At 44.7% G+C, this 23,447-nt stretch overlaps 2 protein-coding genes across 3 annotated transcripts; one reads left to right on the top strand and one right to left on the bottom strand.

Annotated features, from left to right (window-relative positions):
* Positions 1 to 176: 176 nt before the first annotated feature.
* Positions 177 to 4,135, top strand: LOC144200267 (histone H4 transcription factor). 2 transcript variants are annotated; one of them, XM_077722302.1, is made up of 9 exons: positions 177 to 320; positions 937 to 1,110; positions 1,187 to 1,413; positions 1,863 to 2,127; positions 2,192 to 2,266; positions 2,776 to 2,896; positions 2,961 to 3,099; positions 3,167 to 3,291; positions 3,578 to 4,135. In XM_077722302.1, the coding sequence occupies exons 2-9, from the start codon at positions 963 to 965 to the stop codon at positions 3,927 to 3,929; spliced, it is 1,452 nt and encodes a 483-aa protein (XP_077578428.1). In that variant the 5' UTR covers positions 177 to 320; positions 937 to 962; the 3' UTR covers positions 3,930 to 4,135. The 2 variants fall into 2 exon arrangements, with proteins under 2 accessions (XP_077578428.1, XP_077578429.1); XM_077722303.1 differs by having other exon boundaries at positions 196 to 320; positions 940 to 1,110.
* Positions 4,136 to 5,562: 1,427 nt separating this feature from the next.
* On the bottom strand, positions 5,563 to 23,447 carry med13b (mediator complex subunit 13b). The gene is made up of 30 exons (XM_077722301.1): positions 22,553 to 23,447; positions 20,607 to 20,841; positions 18,992 to 19,160; positions 16,155 to 16,300; positions 15,894 to 16,091; positions 15,621 to 15,815; positions 15,396 to 15,552; positions 15,209 to 15,316; positions 14,097 to 14,813; positions 13,810 to 14,026; positions 13,628 to 13,658; positions 13,419 to 13,540; positions 13,263 to 13,353; positions 12,980 to 13,176; positions 12,712 to 12,899; positions 11,670 to 12,556; positions 11,415 to 11,582; positions 11,080 to 11,303; positions 10,796 to 10,991; positions 10,373 to 10,694; positions 9,576 to 9,792; positions 8,529 to 8,720; positions 8,115 to 8,338; positions 7,888 to 8,030; positions 7,362 to 7,520; positions 7,097 to 7,279; positions 6,888 to 7,033; positions 6,645 to 6,809; positions 6,467 to 6,567; positions 5,563 to 6,283 (listed from the first exon to the last, which is right to left on the bottom strand). Exons 1-30 carry the CDS (start codon positions 22,616 to 22,618, stop codon positions 6,151 to 6,153), a joined length of 6,297 nt encoding a protein of 2,098 aa, XP_077578427.1. The 5' UTR covers positions 22,619 to 23,447; the 3' UTR covers positions 5,563 to 6,150.

Below are 23,447 nucleotides of genomic sequence, written 5' to 3'. Positions count from 1 at the left end.
TCATTCAAGAGTAGAAAATTCAATATAGGTGGATAATATTTATTTTCCTGCTTTTGAAAGAAGAAAATAGTTGAAGAGAATCTAATAGTAATGAGGGGAAATTTCATGAAAATAGGTGGTATACTATTCCAATAAAGGCGGTAGTACAGAATAATAACAGTAATTCCAAATTGAGACATTGGGGGCTCTGTTTTGTTATGCTACTTTGGAGCCCCATCGAAGAAGAACGTCGTTTCCGGTTTGGCGCCACGGCGACCCAGAAGTAAACTTTGGCGGACGAGGGATGAGGACCCGCTAAATGTTTGGTCTCACAACTATCTGTAAGTAACATTTCTCATATTTTCATAAACATCCATGAAACAAATATGAATTTAGATTTTTTTGCTGTATTTTAGATCTGCAACGAATGCCATTTTTCATTGATCTAAGATGTCTTGCACTCGTTATTGCGCGTGCACAATATTGTCTGATTCCCCAAACTACTTTTTTTGGCTGCATTTTAATTATTATATTACTGATTTATACGATTTATATTCTGTACTAATCCTCGCCCGCTCCTCTCAACGCCCTAATTCTAAAATTCTCCCTATTTATATTTTCATGTGGATGTTATTCGTTCTTGATTTGCCTAATCAGAACATATACTGGCATTTATTATCTATGCATTTTTCATGTTATTTATGCATTATACCTGTTATTTATGCATGAGATGTTCTGATCCTGATTTTGTGACTTCTGATCCAATCCGATTTTAGGAGATGTCATCAATGCTAATATTTTTAGACCAGTACAGTAACGCAGAATATAATGTAAACAGTAAAGATAATTGGCTTTGCTTGCATTAAAATAAAATAAAAATAAAAAAAAACGTTGTTATTCTATAATACACCATGTCTATTACTGTCATGAATTCTAATAAGATGTACCCCCACTCAGCAGCCAGCGTGTGAGCCCCCTCGGAGATGGCCGCCAAGACGCCGGATCACCTGGAGGTGGTCTGCGAGTGGGCGTCATGCGGCCACCGGGGCGGCACCATGGAAGAACTGAGCGACCACGCCTCCCAGCACCTTCGAGACTACTTGGGAGACAAAGACGCCCTGGAGGAGTTGGGTGAGACCCGCCTCTGTCCGTGGGTGCAAATGGCGTCCCGTATTCCACTGACTGTCATTCTCTTTTCATCCGCCAGATGAGTACGCCTGCCTGTGGGAAGGCTGCGAGTTCGTCTCCATGGGCAGCCCGGTCCGCTTGGAATCTCACGTGTACTTTCACAACTACCACGCCAAGCTGAAGTTCCTGGGTCGCCAGCTGCTCCGGTCCCGGCCCGACCTGCCTGCCTGCAACCAGGCCGCGCACACCAACAATTTGCTTCCCGAGGGGTCCGATCGCCACCTGTGCCACTGGGACAACTGCGATGTAAAGATTTTACTACACCTTTGACTCTTTAGCAGCCACCAAATTAAACTATTTATAAAGTTAACACCATAGTCGTTTAAATAATGAACTCACCATTAATCAATAACTTGCCCAACCTTAATAAAATCTTCTATTTCTAAAAATATAGTTTTCTCATAGATGAAAAGACATTTAAGAAAAAAGAGTAACTTTTTGTTGATGATGCAGAAAATAATATTAATAATCGGACATAATAATAATAATACTAATCAGACATAATAATAATAATAATAATAATAATAATAATCAGACACAATAATTATAATCGGACATAATAATAATATTATAAGTAGATAGTAACTTCACAAAACAAAATAATGACTATAAAAAAACTGAAAAATCAAATATTAGGACCTATTTTTTTCCTCATCTAACAACTACAGTGGGTTAATGTTGTCCTCATTTTTCAGAGCACGTTCACCAACCCCGAGTGGTTCTACCGCCACGTGGCCAATCACGTGGAGAGCGCCGAGCAGCGTCCGCTGTCTCCCCAACGGCGAGCGCTCTTCTGCCGCTGGTCGGGCTGCGAGGTCTTCGCCAAGATCCGCTACCGGCTGAGGGAGCACGTGCGAGCTCACACCCAAGAGCGACTGGTGGCCTGTCCCACCTGCGGCAGCCTCTTCTCCTGCAACACCAAACTCTTTGACCACCTCCAAAGGCAGGCCCAGCCACTGGGTGAGCGCACAGGACGGCACTTGGCTTTTCCGCTGCTTCTAACGCTATTTTTTTCCCCTCACAGAGTCGCTGGTGTGCGAACACTGCGGCAAAGCCTTTTCCAGTGAGAGACTATTGCGGGCTCACGTTCGACAACATGGTAATAATTTCAATTCTAGCATACTCACTGAAAGATAAATTAATATTACAACGTTATGTTTTTTTTTTATAGAAGCAAATCCACCCTTTTGCAAAAGAATGGTTGGTTTTATCAATACATTTTGGAGCAATGTGGATGTAATTAACTGAGAAAAATATAGTGAGTAAAAGAAATTCCACTATAAAGAGATCATGAGCAAGTAGGAAAAAAATAACACAAATATTTTACATTTTAACACTTATTTCCTTCATTTAATTTTAACATAAATAATTGGTTAGCAACACCATTAAAACTTGTCCGAAAGCCAAATGCAAGTCAAACACCAAAACCTATTTTTTTATATATAAAAAAAGCTACATTATTATTTATTGTAAAAATGAATTGATATTTCAAATGACTATTACTAAATATTATTGTTTTAGCCACTCAAATGGGCCAAGAAGAGTAAATGCCAAATACCCATTTTTTTTAGTACCAAGCATAATGGTAATTAACTGATGTGGTTTCAGTGAATCAAGTCAAGTGTCCCTTCTGCGACATGACGTGCCCCACGCTGGCCGCCCTGAAGATCCACATCCGTTTCCGACACTGCGACGAGCGCCCTTTCCCGTGTGACTTCTGCGACAAAAGGTACCCACGCTCTTTCCCCTCAAACCTCCCTCAGCCCAGACGTTCCACTTTTATTCCCCATCAGCTTCAAGAACCAGCGCGACCTCCAAAAACACACGCAGGTTCACAACGAAGGCTCGCTCTTCCGCTGCTCCGTAGAAGGCTGCTCGTATTCCTGCCAGACATTCCAGACCATGAACCAGCACTTTAAGAGGGCGCACGAGGTCGAGCGACCGCTCGTTCGTCTAAATCCGGATTACAAAATGAAAACTTATCTGGTTTTGCGTGCAGGTTGGAGGCGCCTCCAAGTATAAATGTCACCTTTGCGATAAGGTGTTCTCCTGGTGTTACACGCTCACGCTGCACCTGCGGAAGAAGCACGAACTCAAGTGGCCATCGGGACATTCGCGATTCAGGTGATTAACGGCTTCGTAAAGCACATTTTGTCCGTCTAGGTTTCGTAATTTGAATTGTTTATAAGGAGAGATGCGTTTTTACATGTAAAAACCTTCATTTGTTCTAGTACTACCAACTAAAAACCCTTTAAAATAGTATAAGAGTATACCAATTTGGGTTTGTGTTAAATACCCAAAAATAAGGCAAAAGGGAAAATTATTTAAGGCATTTATTAAGACATTTTAAATGAAAAATAACCACATGCAAAATATTTGCTCTTATTTGTTGCACGTTTCATTTTTGCAGGTACAGAAAGGATGGCGATGGCTTTCTAACCCTCAACATGGTGCGTGTGGAAACAGAAGAGGTAACCCAAGAAATCATGAAGAACATGAAGAAGAAAGTGGACGCGGCGACGACGGCAGATGAAGGAAGTTCTTCTTCCTCCACTTGTTCCTTCTCCTCCGAGGACACGTCTGCTCGTTCCAGCCCAGGCGGAGGGGACGAATCCCCGGTTTACTGCGGCATGAGCGCCATCCCACTCATGGAAGAGGAGCCGGTGGTCTCCGCCCGGGAGGAGCAAGACGGTGGCGGGACGTCTCGGGCTGTGCGGGCCCTCACCATGGTGGCCAGAGGTTTGGGCATGGATGTGGTATGATGCCGCCATTCACTTTCCTTTTTTTTATTATTCTATGACCTGCCATTACAATTGGCCTGGTTACAGATTTTACATTTTTATTTCCTACTACTTTTATAATTGTACATATATATATATATATACATATATATGTAATTTTATGAGAGAATTGTATGTTCTTGCTGGTTAAGTGTGTCATGATTAATAAATACATTTTAAAACACTCCAGTTAAAGTGTATAGTTGGGCTATTTTAAATTTAAAAAAAAACAGTCTATGTATTCTTGGGCTAATGTAAAAAAGAAAAGACCACATAGTAAGGATTTTGTAAAAAAAATAGAAATATAGACAAGGGCCATGCACAGTAAGGCTATTTTTGAATGAACATTTTATACCAATATTTTGAGTGAGTCACTAGTTAAGTCTTGAGTGTCCTTATGTTCAGTTAAAAGAATAAGTACTACTGCCTAAGTGTCTAACTGAATAAGTCTCCAGTGCTGGATGAAGCATTTTGACAAAAAAAATGACTAAGTGTTTTACCCCATTTCCTTGGATAAAACGCTTCAGCAACCATGTATCCTATGACTATGTTTCTAATAGTGCTTACTTTTAGAGAATGGTGGCTCAGTGGCTAAGTCATCAGTCTTCCATCGCTGTGGTCCTGGGTTCAAGTCACAGTGCAAGCAAAGATTTTCCCAATATTATTCAGGTAGATGAATGAGACAAAAGTATAAGTATTACTACTTTCTCCCACAGGGTGGTGGCCCAGTGGCTAAGTCATCAGTCTGTCGCCTATGAGGTCCTGGGTTCAAATCCCAGTGCAGGCAAAGATTTTCTCAATATTATTCAGTTAAAAGAATAAGTTCTAATAAGTGTTTAAGTGTATAAGTATTCAGTGGTGGATGAAAGATTTTGTCAAAAAAATGACTAAGTGTTTCGCCCCATTTCCTTGGATAAAACGTTTCAACACATATGTATAAGTGGGGCACGAGTTGGTGTAGTGGGTTGCACACTCGCCTTTGCACCGAGAGAACGTGAGTTCGCTTCCCGGTGTCGGCCGTTCACTGACCAAGCAAGCGGTCGAGGGTCGGCCGAAGGCCGACCCGAGAACGCCTTTCGCACAGACAGGTCCATCAAGTGTCTTCCGAACTGCCGAAGGCAGTTCGGAATATAACCTTTTGCTGAAAAGTATGACTAAGTGTTTAATATAAATTAAAAAGATTTTTCTTTTTTTTTTCTTCTTCTTCTTCTTGTTCCATTTACCAATTCTTCTTTCCAAGTATTTTCAGCCAAACGACGGCAGCGGGAATCGAACCCAGGTCTCCCACACGGGAGTCCTGTGATCTAACCTCTGCGCCACCAAGTGACTACATGTTCCTTTGTAATCATTTGAGTGTCTTGACAAGGAGTTCACAGAAACAACTAAGTGAAAATGATATGTCCCAACCGGGACTTGAACCCAGGTCTCCCAGACGGGAATCCAGTGAACAAACCTCGTCGCCACTCTACTATATCAGCTAAGTTGAGCTCCAGCAACCTTTGAGGTTGTCCAGTTTGGAGAACGAATGAATGTCATTTGTCCATTGACAATATTGCCAGAATAGACATAAGTATTTCCCATGAATACGTAAAAAGCCCTGCAAAACGAGAAAATATCATGTAGACGCACTTTATTCCTAAAACAGAAGCTGCACCATCAGTAGCGGCACACAATTATATGTACACATATACACACACGCACGCAGGCGCACACACGCACGCACACAAGATTACCTAAATCTGTTATATAAAATATATCATCTGACAATGTACCTTTTGAATTCCTTTTCAGAGCTCATTGAGTTTAAAGTGTGCGAGGGCAGACGCTCGCCACGTGGAGGGGCGGAGCCAAGCCCAGCATCCACTTCATGTTTACAGCGTGGCGATAAAAAGGCGTGTACCCTTCTTTGAAAAAATAAGATTCTAAAAGCCATCTACAGCAAAAAGTTGATCGCTTGTTCCAAAGCCACTTCCTTTACACTGAGATGTACACACCCGCTAAGATTTGTAATATATAAAAGATATTAAGCGTTAAAAATTCCACCTTTAAAAACTTACAATAAATAATATATGCAGGCATTTCATTCGGATAAAATTTCATCGATTACGATCTACAGTCATTGAAAAAGGTGTCCTTACGAAACCTCCCTTGATCATCCACAAAATGGATTCTTGGCATCTGATTGGAAGAGTCCTCGTCGACATCAAAGCATGTTCATGATGAAGTTGTACATTTGCGTCAGCACCACAAAGTGAACGGGCAGACAGGAGCGGCGATCCTGCGTGGCCGGGTCGCACGTTAGCCAGGAGAGGGCGTTGTACTGCTCCAGGACAAATCTGCAACAACAACAAAAATTGGGGACTGACAACCGAGTATTTGTCTACTTTCTCTTTTGTTGTTGTTGTTGTAAATATGGCAAGATTGCATGACTACAACTACATTCATCACTTTTTCCCCCCACACCTTCGTCATAATAGAAAGAGGCCACCATCTTTCTCTTGAAGGCTAGAATATCTGACCTGAGGACATCAGAGGTGTGGTTGGAGTCGAGGGGGTGGGAGTGCCTGCTGTGCAACAGCTCGTCGGACTGGACTGACGACACGTGCAGGTGCAGAGAAGCCTGGCGCGAAAAAACGTCCACAACGTCACGAGCTGCCAACGGGTTGAAAGCTCCCCCACACCACGCTTGTACAATACCTTGAGGAAGAGAGGACACTGGTTCTGAGCTTGAGGACAGGCCGACCAGAACCAGTCGGGAAGCGGTCCGGCCTTGGCAGTGGAGACAAAGTAGCCTAGGGCCATGGGTTGCTGCAGGATGTTCAACGCCTCCTCGTGCGACTCCATTCGATCGGCACTCTGACCCTGCGACACGGGGTGAAAGAAAAAGAAAAAAGCTCTCAAACTTGCCCACCCCTCTTAAGATTGGCACTCCGTACTGACCTTGCTTCCGTCGCCACCCTGGTGGTAGTGCGAGCCAGGCGAGTGGACGGGGGACGTGGTGGGCAAGTTAGGCAGAATGCTGATGATGTCAGGATCCACCATGTCGTTGTCGAACAGGTCCAGGATGTCCATTCCGTCAGAGCCGTCTGCGCAAACGGAGAAGGACGGTTTGCCGAGCTCCGCAGACGCTACTCGGAGTCCGAGCTCACCTGGATTGATGGGGTTGAAGTTGATGTCGATGGGTTCTGACGTGTTGGTGTTAACTTGCACCATGGCCGAGGTGGGGAACACCAGTATGTGCGTGCACGACGTGTCCTGCGGCGTGCTCAGTTGCGACGTCTGCATGTTGAGCGTCGTGCTGCGGCCAAACACCGAGCCCGTCGACACGGAATCTGCGAGCCACAGACAAACGGTTCTGATCAAATGCCCATCCATATGACATTGGCTGTTTTTCAAATTGTTTTTTTTTTTTACCTGGCATGACGACAAAGGAGCCCTGGGGCTCCATGGCGACCAGACAGGCGCTAAGGATGCTCGGCGTGTCCGCAGCAGAGATGCCGCACATGCGGCACGTCTCCTTGAGACGCTTGCTGAGGGATTGAAGGTTCCTCCTGCTCAGCAGAATACTCCAATCTGGAACATCCAATACCACAATACACTTACACTATGGGTTTTAGCTTCCAACCAATAGGAATACCACAAAGGCACATTTTCATCTATTTTAAACGTCCATCTCTTTGCTACATGGACATGAGTGAAATTTCTATTGCTATCTAATAGTTACTGTGCCATTTCTTTGGCAGTCCAACTGGAAAACAATAATGTAAATTACATTTGATTTGAGTTAGGAGTTTGGTTTATTTAATAAAGGGGACAATACAAATGAATCAAATTATGGCCAAAGGCTAATTTCCATCTTTAGTCCTTCGTGCAGGTTGATGTTAAAAACAAGATAAAATCAATAAGGCAATATTAGGGAGGAAGAAAAAAAAGTCTTTACCTCTCAATTCGCCATGGCCCATCCTTCCTAGGCGACCAATCACGACCCTCCAAGGCAGGGACGTCACCTGCACCAGGCCCAGACACCAATCCCACAGCTTCTGTAGCCCCAGTTGCCGGGCGGAGCCCATTTTCCTGCGAGCCCTGCGTGGCGGGAAAGTACACGATACATGTTTCAAGACAGGCCCAAAATGCACGGCTGGCCCCCACCAGGGAAAGCGGACTCACCTGTTGGGCACGTCGATGCTGATGATGCAACTCTCCAGCAGCTCGCCATGTTGATCGGTGCAGGACGCCAGCAGCCAGCGCTGGTCGTGAGACAGGCAATAGCCCACAAAGAGGATGTTGTACTTTTGCGACGCCTCCCCAAATGTTTCGCCCAGCTCCGTCTGCTTGTCCTTCACCGGCGCCAGAATGAAGGGAGGGGTGTACAAACGGAGACACTCTGGCCTCTAACGAGGACAGAAAAAGGAGGCTTAGTTTTAGACAATTCACATGCAAAAATACTTTAAGGTCTCCTCTAGTCTTGCCATAAAAACTTTTTTTTTTAATTTTTTTTAGCCGGGTGATAAAACAATCAAGTCAAACAAGATTTATCCATTGGCCCCTGAGCTGAACTTTTATTTTGAAAGGAATTTTTACCTCTGGGTTCTTGAGCGCCATGTCGATGGCGAGGCCAGGACCAAAGCCTGTCAGAGCCTTGAAGTTGGTGGAGTTGGGAAGGGGCCGCCGACATTGCGTGAAGACTGAGAAGGCGAGCGACTTGAGGTGCTGCCCGTACAGGTGGCGCTCGCCACTGCGTACTGGCTGGAGGAGGTACTGGCATGGAACGATCTGATGGGGAGGCAAAACAAGCACATGATGAGGATTGGTGATACAATCTATCAATACAAATTCAAAAAAGTAAAACAACAGACAAATAAGTAACTGTTGTTAGTGCATATTGCAAACATAGCATACAAAAATAAATTGTCACATTCCTTTTCTTTTTCCCACAGCCTAAAATTGTTCGTGATTGACTTATTTTCCACCGTTTTGCTTTCTAAACGATGCGTGTACGTGATATTTCAGCTTGAGCAGAAAATGAACAAACATGAAAACTCAAGTGAGGGTGAAGATAAACCGTGCACTTTCTGTGGTGTAATTGCAGCTTAAATTTAGACAATATTATCAAAGTTTGTATTAATATTGTAGACAAAAATGTGTTCATAATGATCATTTTATCGCCCAAACACAACAATAGGCAATAATGGGTGCATCAATTTTCCCCTAGTATTATTTATTTTCCCCTAGTATTATTGATTTTCATATCTCCAGTATAAACGAGGACTTCGATCCCAATGCTCCTCCGTTAATAAAGACTATAGATCACGACACCTTTTACCTGCTTCTATCCCAATACAGCAAATGTGTCACTCTTATTCATACTATATAGCATGTTGTATTACATCCATCCATCTTCCGCCAGGATCACATTGTAATACTTGCAGTTGGAACGTCACCGCCACTGGCACTAATTCCCTTTGACATGTTTACGCCACCTTCTGTCAGTTAGCCTATCACTTTTCACCTGAACTGACTCGCTAATGATTCCCAGGCACATTCTCATCTCCTTGTGCAGCTGAGCGGCAAAGTGTATCAAAGCGAATCAAAGCTCGGCGGAAAGCAAACCCCTTCTGAGACACGTACTTGCACCGAGACGGCGTTTCTGATGCGAGCGGGAAGAAACTGGAGCATCTCCATGTAGCAGCGCAGGAGGCCTAGCGTGTAGGCGCTAGAGTGGACCTCGCGGTCCACGTCGGCGTAGCTGAAGGGGTCCACGATGTACACTACGATGGCGGGCGGGTACGAGATGGCGTGGGACTCGCCGTCTGTCGGCTTGCCCACTTTGTCTCTGTCCATGGTGCTGAAGAGGAAAAGAAATGGCTGTTTAACACTTGGTGCAGAAGTAACAGAATTTGAAAGGTTGTAATAAGCTTCAAGTCAAAGAGAATAACAACTAGTATAAGTAAATTGTAAAACAAAGTAAGTAATTATGGACATTTTAAAGTTTGTCAAAACCTGATAATGGAGAAAATTGAAATAAAATGTCACTCTTAACAGGCACACCTGGACATTTTGGGTCACTTTTGACATTATACCTCGACTAATATGGAAAAGAAAAATGAAATTCAGTCTTTATGTCCAATTTAAGTTCAACAGGATTCTTTCCATTGGGAATCCAAACCCTGTTCTCTTTAACTCATTATGTGGAAAAACACTCAAATGTCATTCCCTTAAGATTTGAATCAAGTCATTAGTACTTGGGTAAAAGAAAGCAAAACTAGTAACAGGGGCAGAACAACTAATTACAAGACCACCCACACCATTTTGAAAATCTTAAATGAATAACAAAAAAAAAAAAAACATAATCAAGTTGAGTTGTTTAAGCCAATCAAGTCCAGTCACTTAAAATACAAAGCTGGTTTTCCACAGTAATGACTTACCTCTCTGGTGCCTCACTGGAGATCTGAGCAGCAGCATTTTCTGCACTCTGACCTTGTGGGTTCGACTGGGGTCCGTTATGCGCCGTGCTACCCTGCAACCCGCCGGCGACAAACGGGGGATAGACCCCCGGCTTTGATGACACCAGCCCACCCATGGCCTGGGGGGCAGCCGAGTTGGGCTGAGGGGTGCTGTTGATTTGGGCATTAGTGCTTGGGTGTCCTGAAGTGGCGGCGGAAGAGGCAGAGTTCTGGGAAGCCGTTGTGCCCGGGTTGCGTTGGGAGAGGAGCGAGTTGTCCAGAGATTGCTCTGATAGGTAGGGAGCTGAGGAAGGAGATGGGAATCAACCAATTAGAAAAAGAAAAACCTATCATTCAATTCATTGTTTTCAACAGGTTCAATCTCTAATCATGAAAACTAAGTACCCAGATCATAGCGGCACACTTGAGCAAAGAGTTTGAGTTTAATAAAGGCCTCGTTGTTGGCGTCTCTGACAGCCATCTTGAGGAACCAGTCGCTCAGAGGCTGCTCGCTCATGCTCCTGCCTTCCGTGCTACCCACTTTCAGGATGCCATCCGAGTAGTTTTTGCAGATGGGTCTGTGTTGCCCCAGCTGGCATGCCTGTCGAGGAGATGAAATCACATCTTCTGATTATGAGGCTGTTTAAAAAAAAAAAAAAAAATCGTGGCTACAACAAAAAAGCACACACCTCGTACATGGCACTCAAATCCTTAAAGAAGATTTTAGCCCGATTGACAAGTGTTTCGCTTTCTGGGCAGATGACGACAAATCCGACATTCCTCTGAGAGCCAAAGGGGTCCAAGAGCAGTTTTTCCCAGTAGGGAAGGCCAAACGGGGACAGTACCACAAAATCGTACTCGTAGCCCACCAGAAACGTGGGTATGGGCAGCGGCTCAGGAGACTCATCTGTACCTGTGGGAGTACAAGTTAAACCTTAATAGAGCATTCATCCATTTTGACTCATTCAGCCTTCCCTATCAAATGAACAAAACTAGTTAAATGCCCCCTACTCCATTGTCCTACCATAAGAGCCTCTCCCGGCCATCTTGTGGAATTGCTGCCAGGTCAGGGGCCCCTGTACTCCCCACGAGCGCACGCTTCTCTTCTTTTGGATGGCGTCCTGCAAGACGGGCTGAAGGGACAACAGCACCCGCAGCACATCCTGAGAGAACAGCTTGTTCATGTCCGCTGCTGTAAGGGGAGGGAAGAAGAAACCACATTTTATTTCAAAGATTTCAAATGCAATACACTTGAACAAAAATCGAAATAAATGCTTACATTTGCATTTTGGCCACTGATGAAGACAGGTGCTTTTCACTAGTGCTTCATCCACCTTGCCTCCTGACATGTTATCCATGAATTGCCTGCCGTGCTCCAGAGCCATGTAGCAGTCGTTATAGCAGTCCCTTTCCTCCACCCTAACAAAAGAGCTGGGGGCAGAGCTCAATTTGGGGTACTCCACACCGGCCATTGGGGCAAACGGGTTGGTGCACTGGTCCTGCAGCAGTAGGATGAGCTCATCTGGTGGTTTCTCTTTCAGACTGCAGGACTTGTGTTTGGCAGACGCCCGCTGCTCTTCGAAGGAGCGTTCCGTGTCGCGGCTGGCGTCCGAGCCACGCCCCACCACGTCCAGCTCGTCCTCCAGGAAGAGCCCGGCCGACTGGCCGAAGCGTCGGTTTGCCACGGCGCTGAAGCCGCACGTACACGGGTACTGGGCCTCCCCGGTGTCTTTCAGGTAAACGCCCACGTCGGCCCCGCGGATATTCATGTTGCAGACGCACACGCAGCAGCTGTCGAAGTTGCAGTCCTTGAAGAGGTTCATCACCGACTCGGAGAGGATGAGCGTGACGTAAAGGCTGTGGGCCTCTGGGATGGAGGGAACGGTGGCCGGCTCCACCGAGCTGAGTGGTCGGCAGGTGGAAGAGGTGGAAGCGGGGGAGTAGAGGTCCGAGTTGTCATACTTGAGCGAGCCCTGGACGCTAGAAGGTCCGCGGGGCGTCCGGGGGGTTCGCGGAGTGCGAGGCGTGGGTACGGAGAAGCGGGGCGAAGGGGAAGGGAGGATGCCCGCGCCGCTGTTGCTGGGAGGAGCACTGCTCCACATCCCGGGCGTGTGGGTTTGAGGGGTGTGGCTCTGGATGTCCTCGGGCTCCACGCTTGGGATATTACTTGAATTCAATAAAAGAGAAAAGGGAGTTTAGAGCCCAGTTGATTTAACAGCTGAAGGTCTAAAATATATCTCAAATACTGATTCTACTATTCTTGGTATTGATAAGTACAGCATTAGATGAAATGCAGTGAATGAGACTGCCCCGTGACTTACCCATCTTTAGTTACCACCGGGGGCATGAGCTCCATTTTGCCAATGCTCCAGCTGCGCACATACACACACTTGTGCTCCGGCAGCTTGATTGGCAACAGATATTGACTGGGTAACGTCTTCAGGGGAGCGTACATGGAGCAGCCGATGAATGGCTGACTTGTCTCCGGCTTGTACACGAAGGAAAAGTCCTGCAAGCAAAAAAAGAAGGCCTCACATTAGAACACGGCTTGATCAATGTGTTGTGAGCTTCCCTAAGGGTGTCAAGTACCTTTACTTCAGACGGCTTGGGGCTACAGAATCCCTCCTCCACCTCCATCTTGAAGTTGTTGTTGAGTTGGCTGCCATCCAGCAAGGTGAGACCAGCCCCCGCTTCCAGGCTGTCTTTGCTCCCCGAGTTCATGGGGGAGTAACCCTGCTGCTCCAGAGAAGGTGGGGTCGGAAACATCTTGTGCAGATCTGCCGTGCCTGTCGACACAAAAAAAAGGGAGGGCATTATTTCCCCCCGTGAAAAGAAATTTCACAAGTGCACAAGATTTAAAAATGACTCTTACTTATACATGGCAAGGTATCCACAAAGGGGGGTTTTGTTTCTTTGGAGATAAACTTGTCATCGACACCCACTCCAGCTCTTTTGGCTCCAGGCTTCATGGAAAAAGCAACAAGTCAGTAAACAGAAAGACTATGAGCATCTTCGTGCACGCTCTTACTGCTAACTCATCTTCATCCGAATTGAAAATTTTATCCAAGTCACTGTAGGAGACCGTCAAGTCATTCTCGTGGATAAGGCTGGTGGAGGCGGCTGGTTTACTTCCTGGTGCCCCTTGAGCTTCTGTATCACGGGCACACAGAGCAAAGTAGTGTGGGATTATGCTTCATCCATACTGCTGCTTTGAGCAACAATGAAATGGGTACTTACCATCAGCTGAAGCTTCTGAACCATCATCAAGCTAAAATTGGAAGAAAAGATGAGAGGTTAATCATACTGCAATAAGCCACAATCTGTCATGCGCCTGATTTCATTGAATAACAAAAACAAGTAGAAATGAATACAAAAACATCTTTTTGGAAAGTATAAACCCAAATTTTGAGGACACCAACCTTGTGTTTTTTGCATCCTTCCCTCTCAGCTCCAGCCTTGTCCCTCTTTTCTCCAAAACTGAACTCCTCATCCCCTTCGACAAAAGCATAAGGGTCTGGCTCCTCGCCGTGGTCTCCGTCCAAAGTGGCGCAAGAGTGATACGTGTTCCTCCTCTGAGTGTAGGTCTTCAACAGGTCGCGGGATACTTTTAAGGGCTTCATGGAGCCTGCCATCAACCTGAGGAGAAGAGTTGGTTTAATTCTTAGCTCTTTGCCAGCACTCCAAAAACGGCTTTTCAACTACTTACTCTGTAACAGACACAACCCTTTCCACCGCAGCGGCGCTTCCAGAGTCATCTCGAACTTTGTCCACCGGTAGCAGAGGCGTGTGAAAGATGGCGGCCTTCTTCTTAGGCAAGTTAAAGTACTTCCAGGGGTTGTGTCCGGAATCTTCGTTGGGGTTGACGGCGGAACCGATGAAGACGGAGGGCTCCGAGGCATCGTTAAAGGGTGTCGGGAATGGCAACGGCAAGGGCATATTTTCGGGAGGTGGCTCCTCAGAAGCGCTCTTTTGTGGCAGCATACAAGAATCCACCGAAGGGGGGTAAAAGGGCTGGTGAATGGGCGTGGAGTTCTTCATGCCGCCGGGAGTCACCTCGCCTTCGGTGTGATCGCAAAGGTGCGGGCTGAGTGGCGGGGGTGGCGGCGATCCGACCAGGTCGGCCGGGGGGCCGTGAGTGTGCAGCGTGGGTGCTTTGGGGGGCGCCGTGGTATCCACGTGGTGCAGACTGGGGTACGAGCCCTCTTCCTGCGTTCGTAAACAAAGCCTCGGGGTCTGAGGCTCCAGCGGCTGTTCGTCGCTCACAGAGTTGCGGTGGTGAAAGGGCGTTTGCGGCCTCTTCTGCTGCTTCTCCACCTTTTCCAGCTTCTCGGCCAGCTTGTGCTTGGGGGCCGCCGGGTTGGGCAGGCCTGTTGAAGGAGGGTGTCCTGAAGTGTTGTTGGGCCGCTGCTTTTGACTTTTATGCCTAAGCGGGGAAAAGGGAAAAGGCCGTTCATCCAAACTCTAACATATAAACCTTAGTATTAATTAAACGCTATGTAGTATTTGGTTAGTGATCATTAACTGCATATCTTCTTGTTACCCAGTTTCACTTATATAGAAATTTTAATTACAATTTTCAAAGAAAATGATTCCGTTACAAAGTCAAGTCAAGCACTTGGCAGTTATTTAAGGCATCTATTTCAGCAGGATTTTCTAAAGACTGTTGAGGGACACTACTATACTGTGCTATGAGTACTTTTTACTAACTAACCTTGTCTAAATCATGCTTTGTACCATTTTTGTTTGCTGGTGTGCTCTAAGAATTTTGCCAGTTAAAAAAAAGCAAGACATAAGAAGCACAATATGTAGTGGAAATACCTTGAACAATTGCAATGTGGCCGGTGGACGGGCTCGACAAAATCCCACAGCGCAGTTTTACCTCCTTCCTCCTCACAAGTCCCATTCGTCAAAGTTGTAAACTTCCTCCTATCATCATAAAGATGGTCATTTATTAAGAAATTCTTGGCATTCTTTTGTTAGATGTAGAGGAAATGCATTCACGTACTTGTTCCCCGTGCGGTTTATGTTACACTCCTGCCAAACCGACTCCACCATGTGGCTGGCCAGCCTACGGGGAATTTTCCCCCCGTGAAGAGTATTGTTGGAATTGTATCCGTCGGACGCAGACGACAACTTATGCCATCTCTGTGCTGGCTGATAGTCTATGAAGGGCGTGAGACATTCATGTTATACATCTATACTGCTTTCTACAATAATATCAAACGTTTACCAGTCTGAGCTTCCTCCGGTGACGTCGGTGGCGTTAACGTGACGGAGGACATGGCGGGATCTCTGTGGGCGGCCTGGCCTGACTGAGCGCCGCACATGTTTCCTGAGATGTTTGACGCGCCTTGAGGGATGACCGCGGGGAGGTCCGTGAGGGGGAGGAGTACCAGACAGGAAGGATAGACCATCCTCACCCCAGCTAAAGAAAAAAAAAAAGAGAAACTCAAAAGACGTATACAAAACCACATCAAATTCTTAAAAAGACATTATAACTCACCGACTAGGACCTCCACCGCTGCTAGGGAGTCATCCTCCCAGTCACCGTCCTCCATCTTTTCCTCCTGAACCTCTTTGGGATTGGGGCTGATGGGATAAAACTGCCTCCACTCTTCAATGAGCTTCTGAGTGGGATGGTCCGACATCTTGAAGCCCTGGCCCGTCAGGGTCCCGTTTAACCCGTAAGGGCTCAAGATGACTGAAAAGCAGAGACGATTTGTCAATGACAAGTCTTTAAAAATAAGAGAGGGGGATCTTCTACCTTGCAATGGGCTAGAGCTCTGCTGGGCAAGGCTCAGGTGCTCTTCACTCAATCGCTGCAGAGGCTGGTGCTGCGCAATCTCCACGCTGGTGCACACGTTGCTATCACCATGCACGAAGAATGTGAACGCACAGGACAGGTGCTCGCTGTAGTGGGAGAAGAGGGAGCGGCTTATTTAGTACGGCAGGATCAGGACTTTGAAAAAAAAAGCACAATGACACTTTGAAATGAGGTGTCAAGTGGGTCTCCTGTAAAGGGGGTGGCTTTTACAAAAGATGTAGGGGAAGATTTTTAAAGAGCCTATATCAGCTTGAAATATTTTCTATGAAAAAAATTAAAAAGATCAAAAGGCAAAGAAATTCTTTAACAGAGTTTTAAAATAGTGCAACAATGGCAATCATTATTTTCCATTTCTAGAAAAAGGCCAAGAGCACTCAAATAGTATGTGTTGATATAGTTGGTGTAAAACCACAGTGCCCGCTCAGCATTTTCCAAAGACTGACCCTGTTTACAGGCCAGCGAGGGTGAGTGACAACAACTGTGTTAGGAGGAACTGACTCAACTCCCACTTACATGTCCTAACACATTTATTAGACCACCACCTAAAGAGTTGTTTTGCTAGAGCAGCCCAGAATTACAGGGCAAAGACCAAAAAAAATCCACCAACTCGCTTTTCTGATCCAAGAACTCTTATGAAAATATTACTTGAAACATTTCAAAATTAAGGGAATATTAACAGAGGTGCCAAACATCAAAAATCATATTGTGTAAGAGAATTTCGAAGGTTCACTTACTCTAAGAGAATGATATTTGAGCCTACCATTGATTTACACAGCAGTTACATTTTGCCTCCCAGGTGCAATTTGTCATTTTGATGAGAGAAGACAATTATCTTTAAGATTAAAAATACCTTATCTGAATAGTTGCTACGACATGATCATTCTCAAGAGAATACTACACAAATCCACGTAAATCGACGTTGCAGCAGAATGCGCAAAGATGGTTAAAATGGCAGCATGACGACTAAACACATTGGAGCACTCAAGGCATCTACTTTTGACAGTATTTCTTTTAATTAGACTTGGCTTGGCTCCAGTGCAGTCTGCCCTGGGCGGCGTAGTCAATATGTTTTGGCACAGTGTGCAGAAACATATTGAGACACTGGAGGCAAAGACCTCGGCTTTGCATCACACACTGGAACACACTAAAGGAGGTGACATAAAGATAACTGTTATGTGATATCCCTAATATGACATTAATTACAATGAAGGGCATATGATGTTCAAGCAAAAATCATGACAATTGCCAATGGGGTTTAATTCTGCTCCAAAATACATGTCCACTACTGAAATTTTAAATTCCAAGCATTTTTTTTGTAGATTGGAATTGGGTGGAAAAAGATTGGGTTTCCAAAATGTATTGATTTAGATTTTTAAGTATTATCTTGTTGGCTGGGAAGTGGCAGCAATCAATTTATTGCTGCCAACATTCCAGGTCAATTTGGATTGGATGATTTTTCGAAGCTGGTACTCAAGTGGATTAAGATTTTCTTTGAACGGTTCTATAGGTACGAAAAAGTGCCATCACAATGAAGGAAAGATGAGAAAAAAGCGATAAGGAAATGCCATGCTTTTGAAGCAATGGGAAAAAAAATCCTGGTACAGCTAAGTGGATATCACCTCTACATATATTCCATTTGCGAAGACTCCAGGTCTTTTGAGTACAGAATGAAGTACTTCCTCCATAATTCATAGTGAAATGCTTTAAGAGTGATGAGGAAACTCATGACTTTATTAGTGTAGAAAAAGACTTGTACTTTAAGTTTATCTAGCTGTATAAAGTAGCACAACAACGATATTTACAAGTCGAATTTCTGACCAATGCTAATTAATTTAAATCAGGCAAAGGAATTTTTGGACTAAAAAAAAAAATCTAACCACACAAATGTGGTAATAATTTATAATGATACATTTGTTTTGTGTTATAGTTATGGCTGGTGGACAACATTTTTGCACAGCATTCAAAATTTGGGATTTTGGCCAAGGAAAATAAAGCCTCATCTACAACATACTATAGACATGTTCTGTTAGTTATGAGATTCCTATGACGTCTGGTGGGGGGCACTTAGGACTTCAGAGCTATTTCTAGCCTATATTATTCAGCTATGAGAAGTTTATTTCATGCAGCTGTAATGGTTGAAAAACTTCTGCGCATTCTTACTATCATGAAGTCACACCAGAGAAAATAGTCAAGGTAAAAAGAGATAGAGCGGGACCTGATGGGAATAAACTCAGGTGAAGTGTTTAGATAAGCTTTAGTACAGATTGTGTTCCGTTTATTACAGCAGCTGCTACCACCACCGTGGATCAGTGTCGGGAAGAAATGGCGGCGTTTGCAACACATAAACAGGTACCTTGTTTTGTAGTTCGGCACGCCAGACTGATTGCCTTTCACAGGGCTCTTTGGCGTATATAAAAACAAAACCAAAGAAATAATGATTTGGTTCTTGCTGTGCACTTATGGAATAAATTACCCAAGCCTATAGCCTTAAGGACAATTTTTAAAAGTACAAACAGCTTGAATCTGGATGTGGGAAAAACTGCATTCAGACGGATGACGTGACATTCTGAATGCAAGAGTGGCGTTTCACTACTTTATTCCTCTTGAGCTGTTGCGCTACTTTGTTGGCCATGCAAAGAATTTGCCTCCAGGCATGTTTAAGGTGCACACAGCATGTAATGGGGAGGATAGAGAATACATTTGAATTAAACATACAGACACCACAAAGCAGTGCTGAATATTCAGCTAAATGTGTTGTCTATTTGGGAAGGTTCTACCTTTTGTTGATGACTTTCTCGTCCTTCTGATAGGGCTTCACGAACCACTTGCCGATGCGTACGAAGCCGCGGTTCATGAGGCAGCGCTCCAGCAGGTTGTGGATGGCTTTGAACAGGAGTGTGCGGCATTCGTAAGACAGGCCGCTCTCCCATTCGCCAACCTCCTCACCTGGAGAGAGGTGGAGACATTACAAAAGTGGAAATCCACAACTATGTGTACATCTCATCAGGCATCCTCAAATGTTTCAAAATCTCCAAAAATTGTGCTTTGTGGGATGGGTGAAAATTTGAAACTGTAGCTTTAAAAAAATGCCATAACATTTAGTGATGAAAAAAAAAAAAGTTGAATCTAATGACTTCAACACGAGGATAAAAACTTTTTTTTCTATATTAAGAATAGACTTTAATTCATTCGTTTTTGTTTTAGATTGAATGAGAAAGGCTTGTTTCTCATTTATTACAATTTATTTGCATGGTGTGTATGGTAATCCTGTGCTATAATTGGTTTCAAATTTAGCAGCTATTTCACCGATTTTCTTATCTACACATTCTTGTTATATATTTGCATCAATAAAACCCAAGACCTAATGTCCTGTTTTTCTGATGCAATAAAATACACCACCTTACTATGTAGTGCAGTTCAAAGGGCAATTTACTTAATTCCACCCTAGTGTTCCCATATGTTATTGTTTAATAAAACCTTCTATGATTCACTTGCAAAAAATAGCTCCAAAATAATTGAAAACTGTTTCTCAAATGAACTCATTGAACAGCAAAACGGCTCCTTTCAGAGGGAAAAAAGTTATTTTAAGCTTTGGCAGTATGTTGAAGCGCGTACAAACTCCCACTCAAGTATTGTATTTTCATTGGTAAGTAGAATGACTAGTATGAGATAGGTTAAAGGACATATTTCTATATTTGTGTCAAATATAGGAGCAGCTCATTAAGGGCTTCCATTATTAAAATACATTTTGTGGGTGGCCTCCCTTTATTTGCGTATTCTGACTTTTTTTTCAGCATGTTTTGGTCCACACCGCCTTTATAAGTCTGACATTGTGTCTATGTGAAACCAATAATACACATTGAGCTGCAGAGTTTAGCAAGTCTTGTGTGTTACACAAAATGAATGTGAAAGCAAAATGTTCATGTCTACATTGTGTAGTCGCCTGAAAGTAAACAGTCAACTCCATCCTTTTTGTAATTTTCAAAGAGAAATAACCCAAAATGTGGGTGACTTCTCTACAATTGGGCTCACTCAAAAAAAAAAGTTCCAAATCTCCACAGCAGGTCATCTTGAATGGATTGCCGAAAATCAAATTCCACCAGCGTTTTTTGAGGAAAGCTGCTACATACCGGACTGAATCTCAAGTGGCCGAGAGCCAGCAGATTCCACACAGCTTTTGAGAACTGACTCACAAGATCAGATGTTTTATAATCCAAATTGTACTGGCAAAAAAAAAAAAAAAAACACAGAAATGAGTGTCCTTCTGACAATTTAACTACTCAAGAACTCGTAGTGGATCTGCATGTGACCTTTCATTTCAGCCTCTCCGAGTTCTTCCATGGCATGACTGTAATCGTACACACAAGGTAGAGTCGGACAACGTGCACTCACTCGAAAGCTCGTTGTGGATGAGTTCGGCAAAGCTGGGGTCGTCGCCCCACCAGAAGAGCCAGAGCTCCCGACGACCCGGCGTGTGGTGCCGCCTCCACACGCTCAGCACGTCGGCAGCCATGCACCGGCTAAAGCTGCACAAGATGGGGTCCTCCTCGGTCACGGGGAAGAGGATGGGTGACGAGGTGGGCCCTTCCCACACGAAGCGTCGCCATTTTATCCCGGTCAAATCAGCCTGAAAAAGGTAAGGGGAGAAAACCTGGTGTGAGACTGTAGACCAATAAGACAATTCTTTGAATCAGCAGCAATATTTTTTTCCCCATTCTCTGCCTACTGTCCCTGACCCCTATCACTATCTCAACACAACTGGACGAAACAGATAGCCGCAAAGTCTAGGGTGTGTTTGAGGCTTCCTCCTTCTTCCATTGAGAGTGCATCTTGACCTGCTTGATGTATTAAGTTCCCCAAGGAAACTTCTGTTGAGAAATAGCACTCTCCATCCATCTAGTAAAGTTTAATATTCTAGTAAATTTTAAAGTCTTATAGCAAAAAAAAAAAAAATGGGGACGACTCGGTTAAGAGGGTTTTTGTTCCTTGTCACAAAGTCCACCTAGTGTGCATACGGTCCTAGAGAATATGATTTTTTTTATTTGCAAAACCAGATGCCTTATGCACTGTCAACATAGTGCAAACAATGAAATCTAACCGCAGCTCTACGACTACATTGAGGATGCATGATAACCTATGTAGCAAATACTTGTTGGCAGCACAGCTATATATGATACAATATTTTATGGTTTAATGATGTAAAAAAATCAAATATTAATATATTTTTTCATTATGCAAGTTTTCTTGCCTGAAATTTTGGGAGTGCAAGTAAAAGTTTCAGAACTTGCCATCTGGTTAAGTGTGGAGCATAGTTTTATCAGGGAAAAATAAAAATTGAATGACAACCAATGCAAAAATGTATTGGTCAGTCATTTTCTACAAGATATCTCAAATTGTATTGAATGATTTTTACCATATTTACCATTTATATCAGGTACATGCGATTGAATAATTTAGAGATTATAAATACTTAATTTGAATATAACATTTTGTCGCGATCGCAAAGCACTAATAACTATACCCACCCATCTTCTCGAGCAAGCACTTATCCTCATTAACGTTATGTGGGTGAGCCGCCTTTGAGTGACAGGCCAAGTGACTTCCAAATTCTGTGCAACATACAAACAAGTAAACACGTTCTCGGAAATAGTGGAAGCTTCCCTGACTGTGTAACCCAACATGCACGCTTTTGGAATGTTACAGCAAGCTGAAGCTCTGCAGGGAGCGTCCACAAATTCGATTGGAAGCCACAACCTCCAAATAAGTAGGCAGACGTGCCCCTCAATTGGACCCCCATAAATAAACAGCAGTGAATTGAATGAATACAGTCGACAGGCAGGCGGAAAACAATGAGCAGCTGTGAGTCCAAGTCCCAAACTAAACAAGCTGGTTTCAGATAAAATGACATGTACGATCCGAATGATTTCCACATCCAAATTGGCCGGGAACAAGTGCGCGTCAGTACATAAACCCCGATTACCGGGGTGAAACATTTAACAGCTGACGGGCTCTTCTATAAACAGTAGGGAGCGTTTGTAGTGAGACTCTGCCTGTAAACGACTGCTAATGTCAGCGTTATTGTGCGCAGCCAACGCGGCGGCATAGGAGAGCTACTCCCAAGGCAGTGGGCACCACTCGGCCCCGCGGAGTGTGCGCTGCTCCTATTATGGAAGTTGGCCGAGATCACAATTTGCAAGTTGCAGGCCCCGATGCCTTCACGCCAGTCTGCAAGTGACGTTACAAAGCTCGGCACCCTGATTAGCCAAAATGGCTTTCCGTGGCCTCAGCGGGCGCAGCTAACGAGCTAGGCTAAGCTAGGCTAAGCTACAGAGTCTTACCAGGCAGAAGAGGTTGGAGTGGCAGTCCTCCAAACTGGCCCCGTTGGGCACAAAGCACGAAGTCATCCTTGTCACTGCGTCCTCGGAACCTCGAAGTCCATCGCGTCACACAAGAACCGCTCTGAGCGCTTAAAGCTGGGGCAGCGCCGTGTTTTCCCCGAGTGCTAGTCAGGCAGACAACTTCCAGCCGGCGCTAGCCTCCGCTAGCCCGCGAAGCTAAGCCGACCTTATAGACCGCATCGACCGGAAAGACGAGCATCGAGCGAAACGGGTCATCAATCCGATTGCAAATGTATCGTAGGGAAAGCGAGCTGCTTCGGAGGCTACATGAGCGTCAATATGAGAATAGCACGAGTTATCATGACCCGGATTGAGTAGCGCTGACTAAGTGATATTGGCGCTCCAAAATCGGGGGAGCCCCGAAAGTAAAAAATAAAATAAAATTAAAAATTAAAAAAATAACAACTAGGACCAACTTCAACGCAGAGAGGGGGCAATGTTCACGGCTTGTAGCCGAAGTGGACCAAATTGAAGGCAGAGGAACTCTGTCCGTCCGTGTGTCTGTCTGTTTGTCTGTCTCTCCCCTCCCCCTGGTCTCTGCCGCTAGCCCGTTAGCAGGCGAGCTAACATACCAGAGGTCCACAACGCTCGCCTACATAAAACAATTAGCTCCGCCGCCCCCCCGTTGCACGAACAGGCGCCATGATGCTCCCCGCACGAATCCGAAAAGCGGCCGCCTGAGAAATAAAAAGGGGCGAAACGGCGAGGCTACTCATCGGCTTGCTCGCCCCCCAGCTTGCGCTCCATGGCTCCGGCAGATTTCCATTATTTCAGCTCATGGATTGAATTCTTTAATGGCGGCCAGGAGGACAAGTCTGCCTCTCGGCTCTGATTG

This window comes from Stigmatopora nigra, chromosome 8, assembly GCF_051989575.1.
Source record: "Stigmatopora nigra isolate UIUO_SnigA chromosome 8, RoL_Snig_1.1, whole genome shotgun sequence".
NCBI classification, from domain to species: domain Eukaryota; kingdom Metazoa; phylum Chordata; class Actinopteri; order Syngnathiformes; family Syngnathidae; genus Stigmatopora; species Stigmatopora nigra.
The sequence above is the reverse complement of the archived record's forward strand: the minus strand, read 5'-3'. Positions and strand labels throughout refer to the sequence as shown.

Bases quoted from the DNA above. Each gene is read 5' to 3' on its own strand.
- LOC144200267 (XM_077722302.1), top strand. From the start codon at position 963: ATGGCCGCCAAGACGCCGGATCACCTGGAGGTGGTCTGCGAGTGGGCG. The intron at 2,128-2,191 runs GTGAGCGCACAG...TTCCCCTCACAG, and splicing joins AAGGCAGGCCCAGCCACTGG to AGTCGCTGGTGTGCGAACAC. The intron at 2,267-2,775 runs GTAATAATTTCA...ATGTGGTTTCAG, and splicing joins GGCTCACGTTCGACAACATG to TGAATCAAGTCAAGTGTCCC.
- med13b (XM_077722301.1), bottom strand. From the start codon at position 22,618: ATGACTTCGTGCTTTGTGCCCAACGGGGCCAGTTTGGAGGACTGCCAC. The intron at 7,521-7,887 runs GTAAAGACTTTT...TGGATGTTCCAG, and splicing joins GGGCCATGGCGAATTGAGAG to ATTGGAGTATTCTGCTGAGC. The intron at 7,034-7,096 runs GTGAGCTCGGAC...CCGTTTGCGCAG, and splicing joins CTTCAACCCCATCAATCCAG to ACGGCTCTGACGGAATGGAC.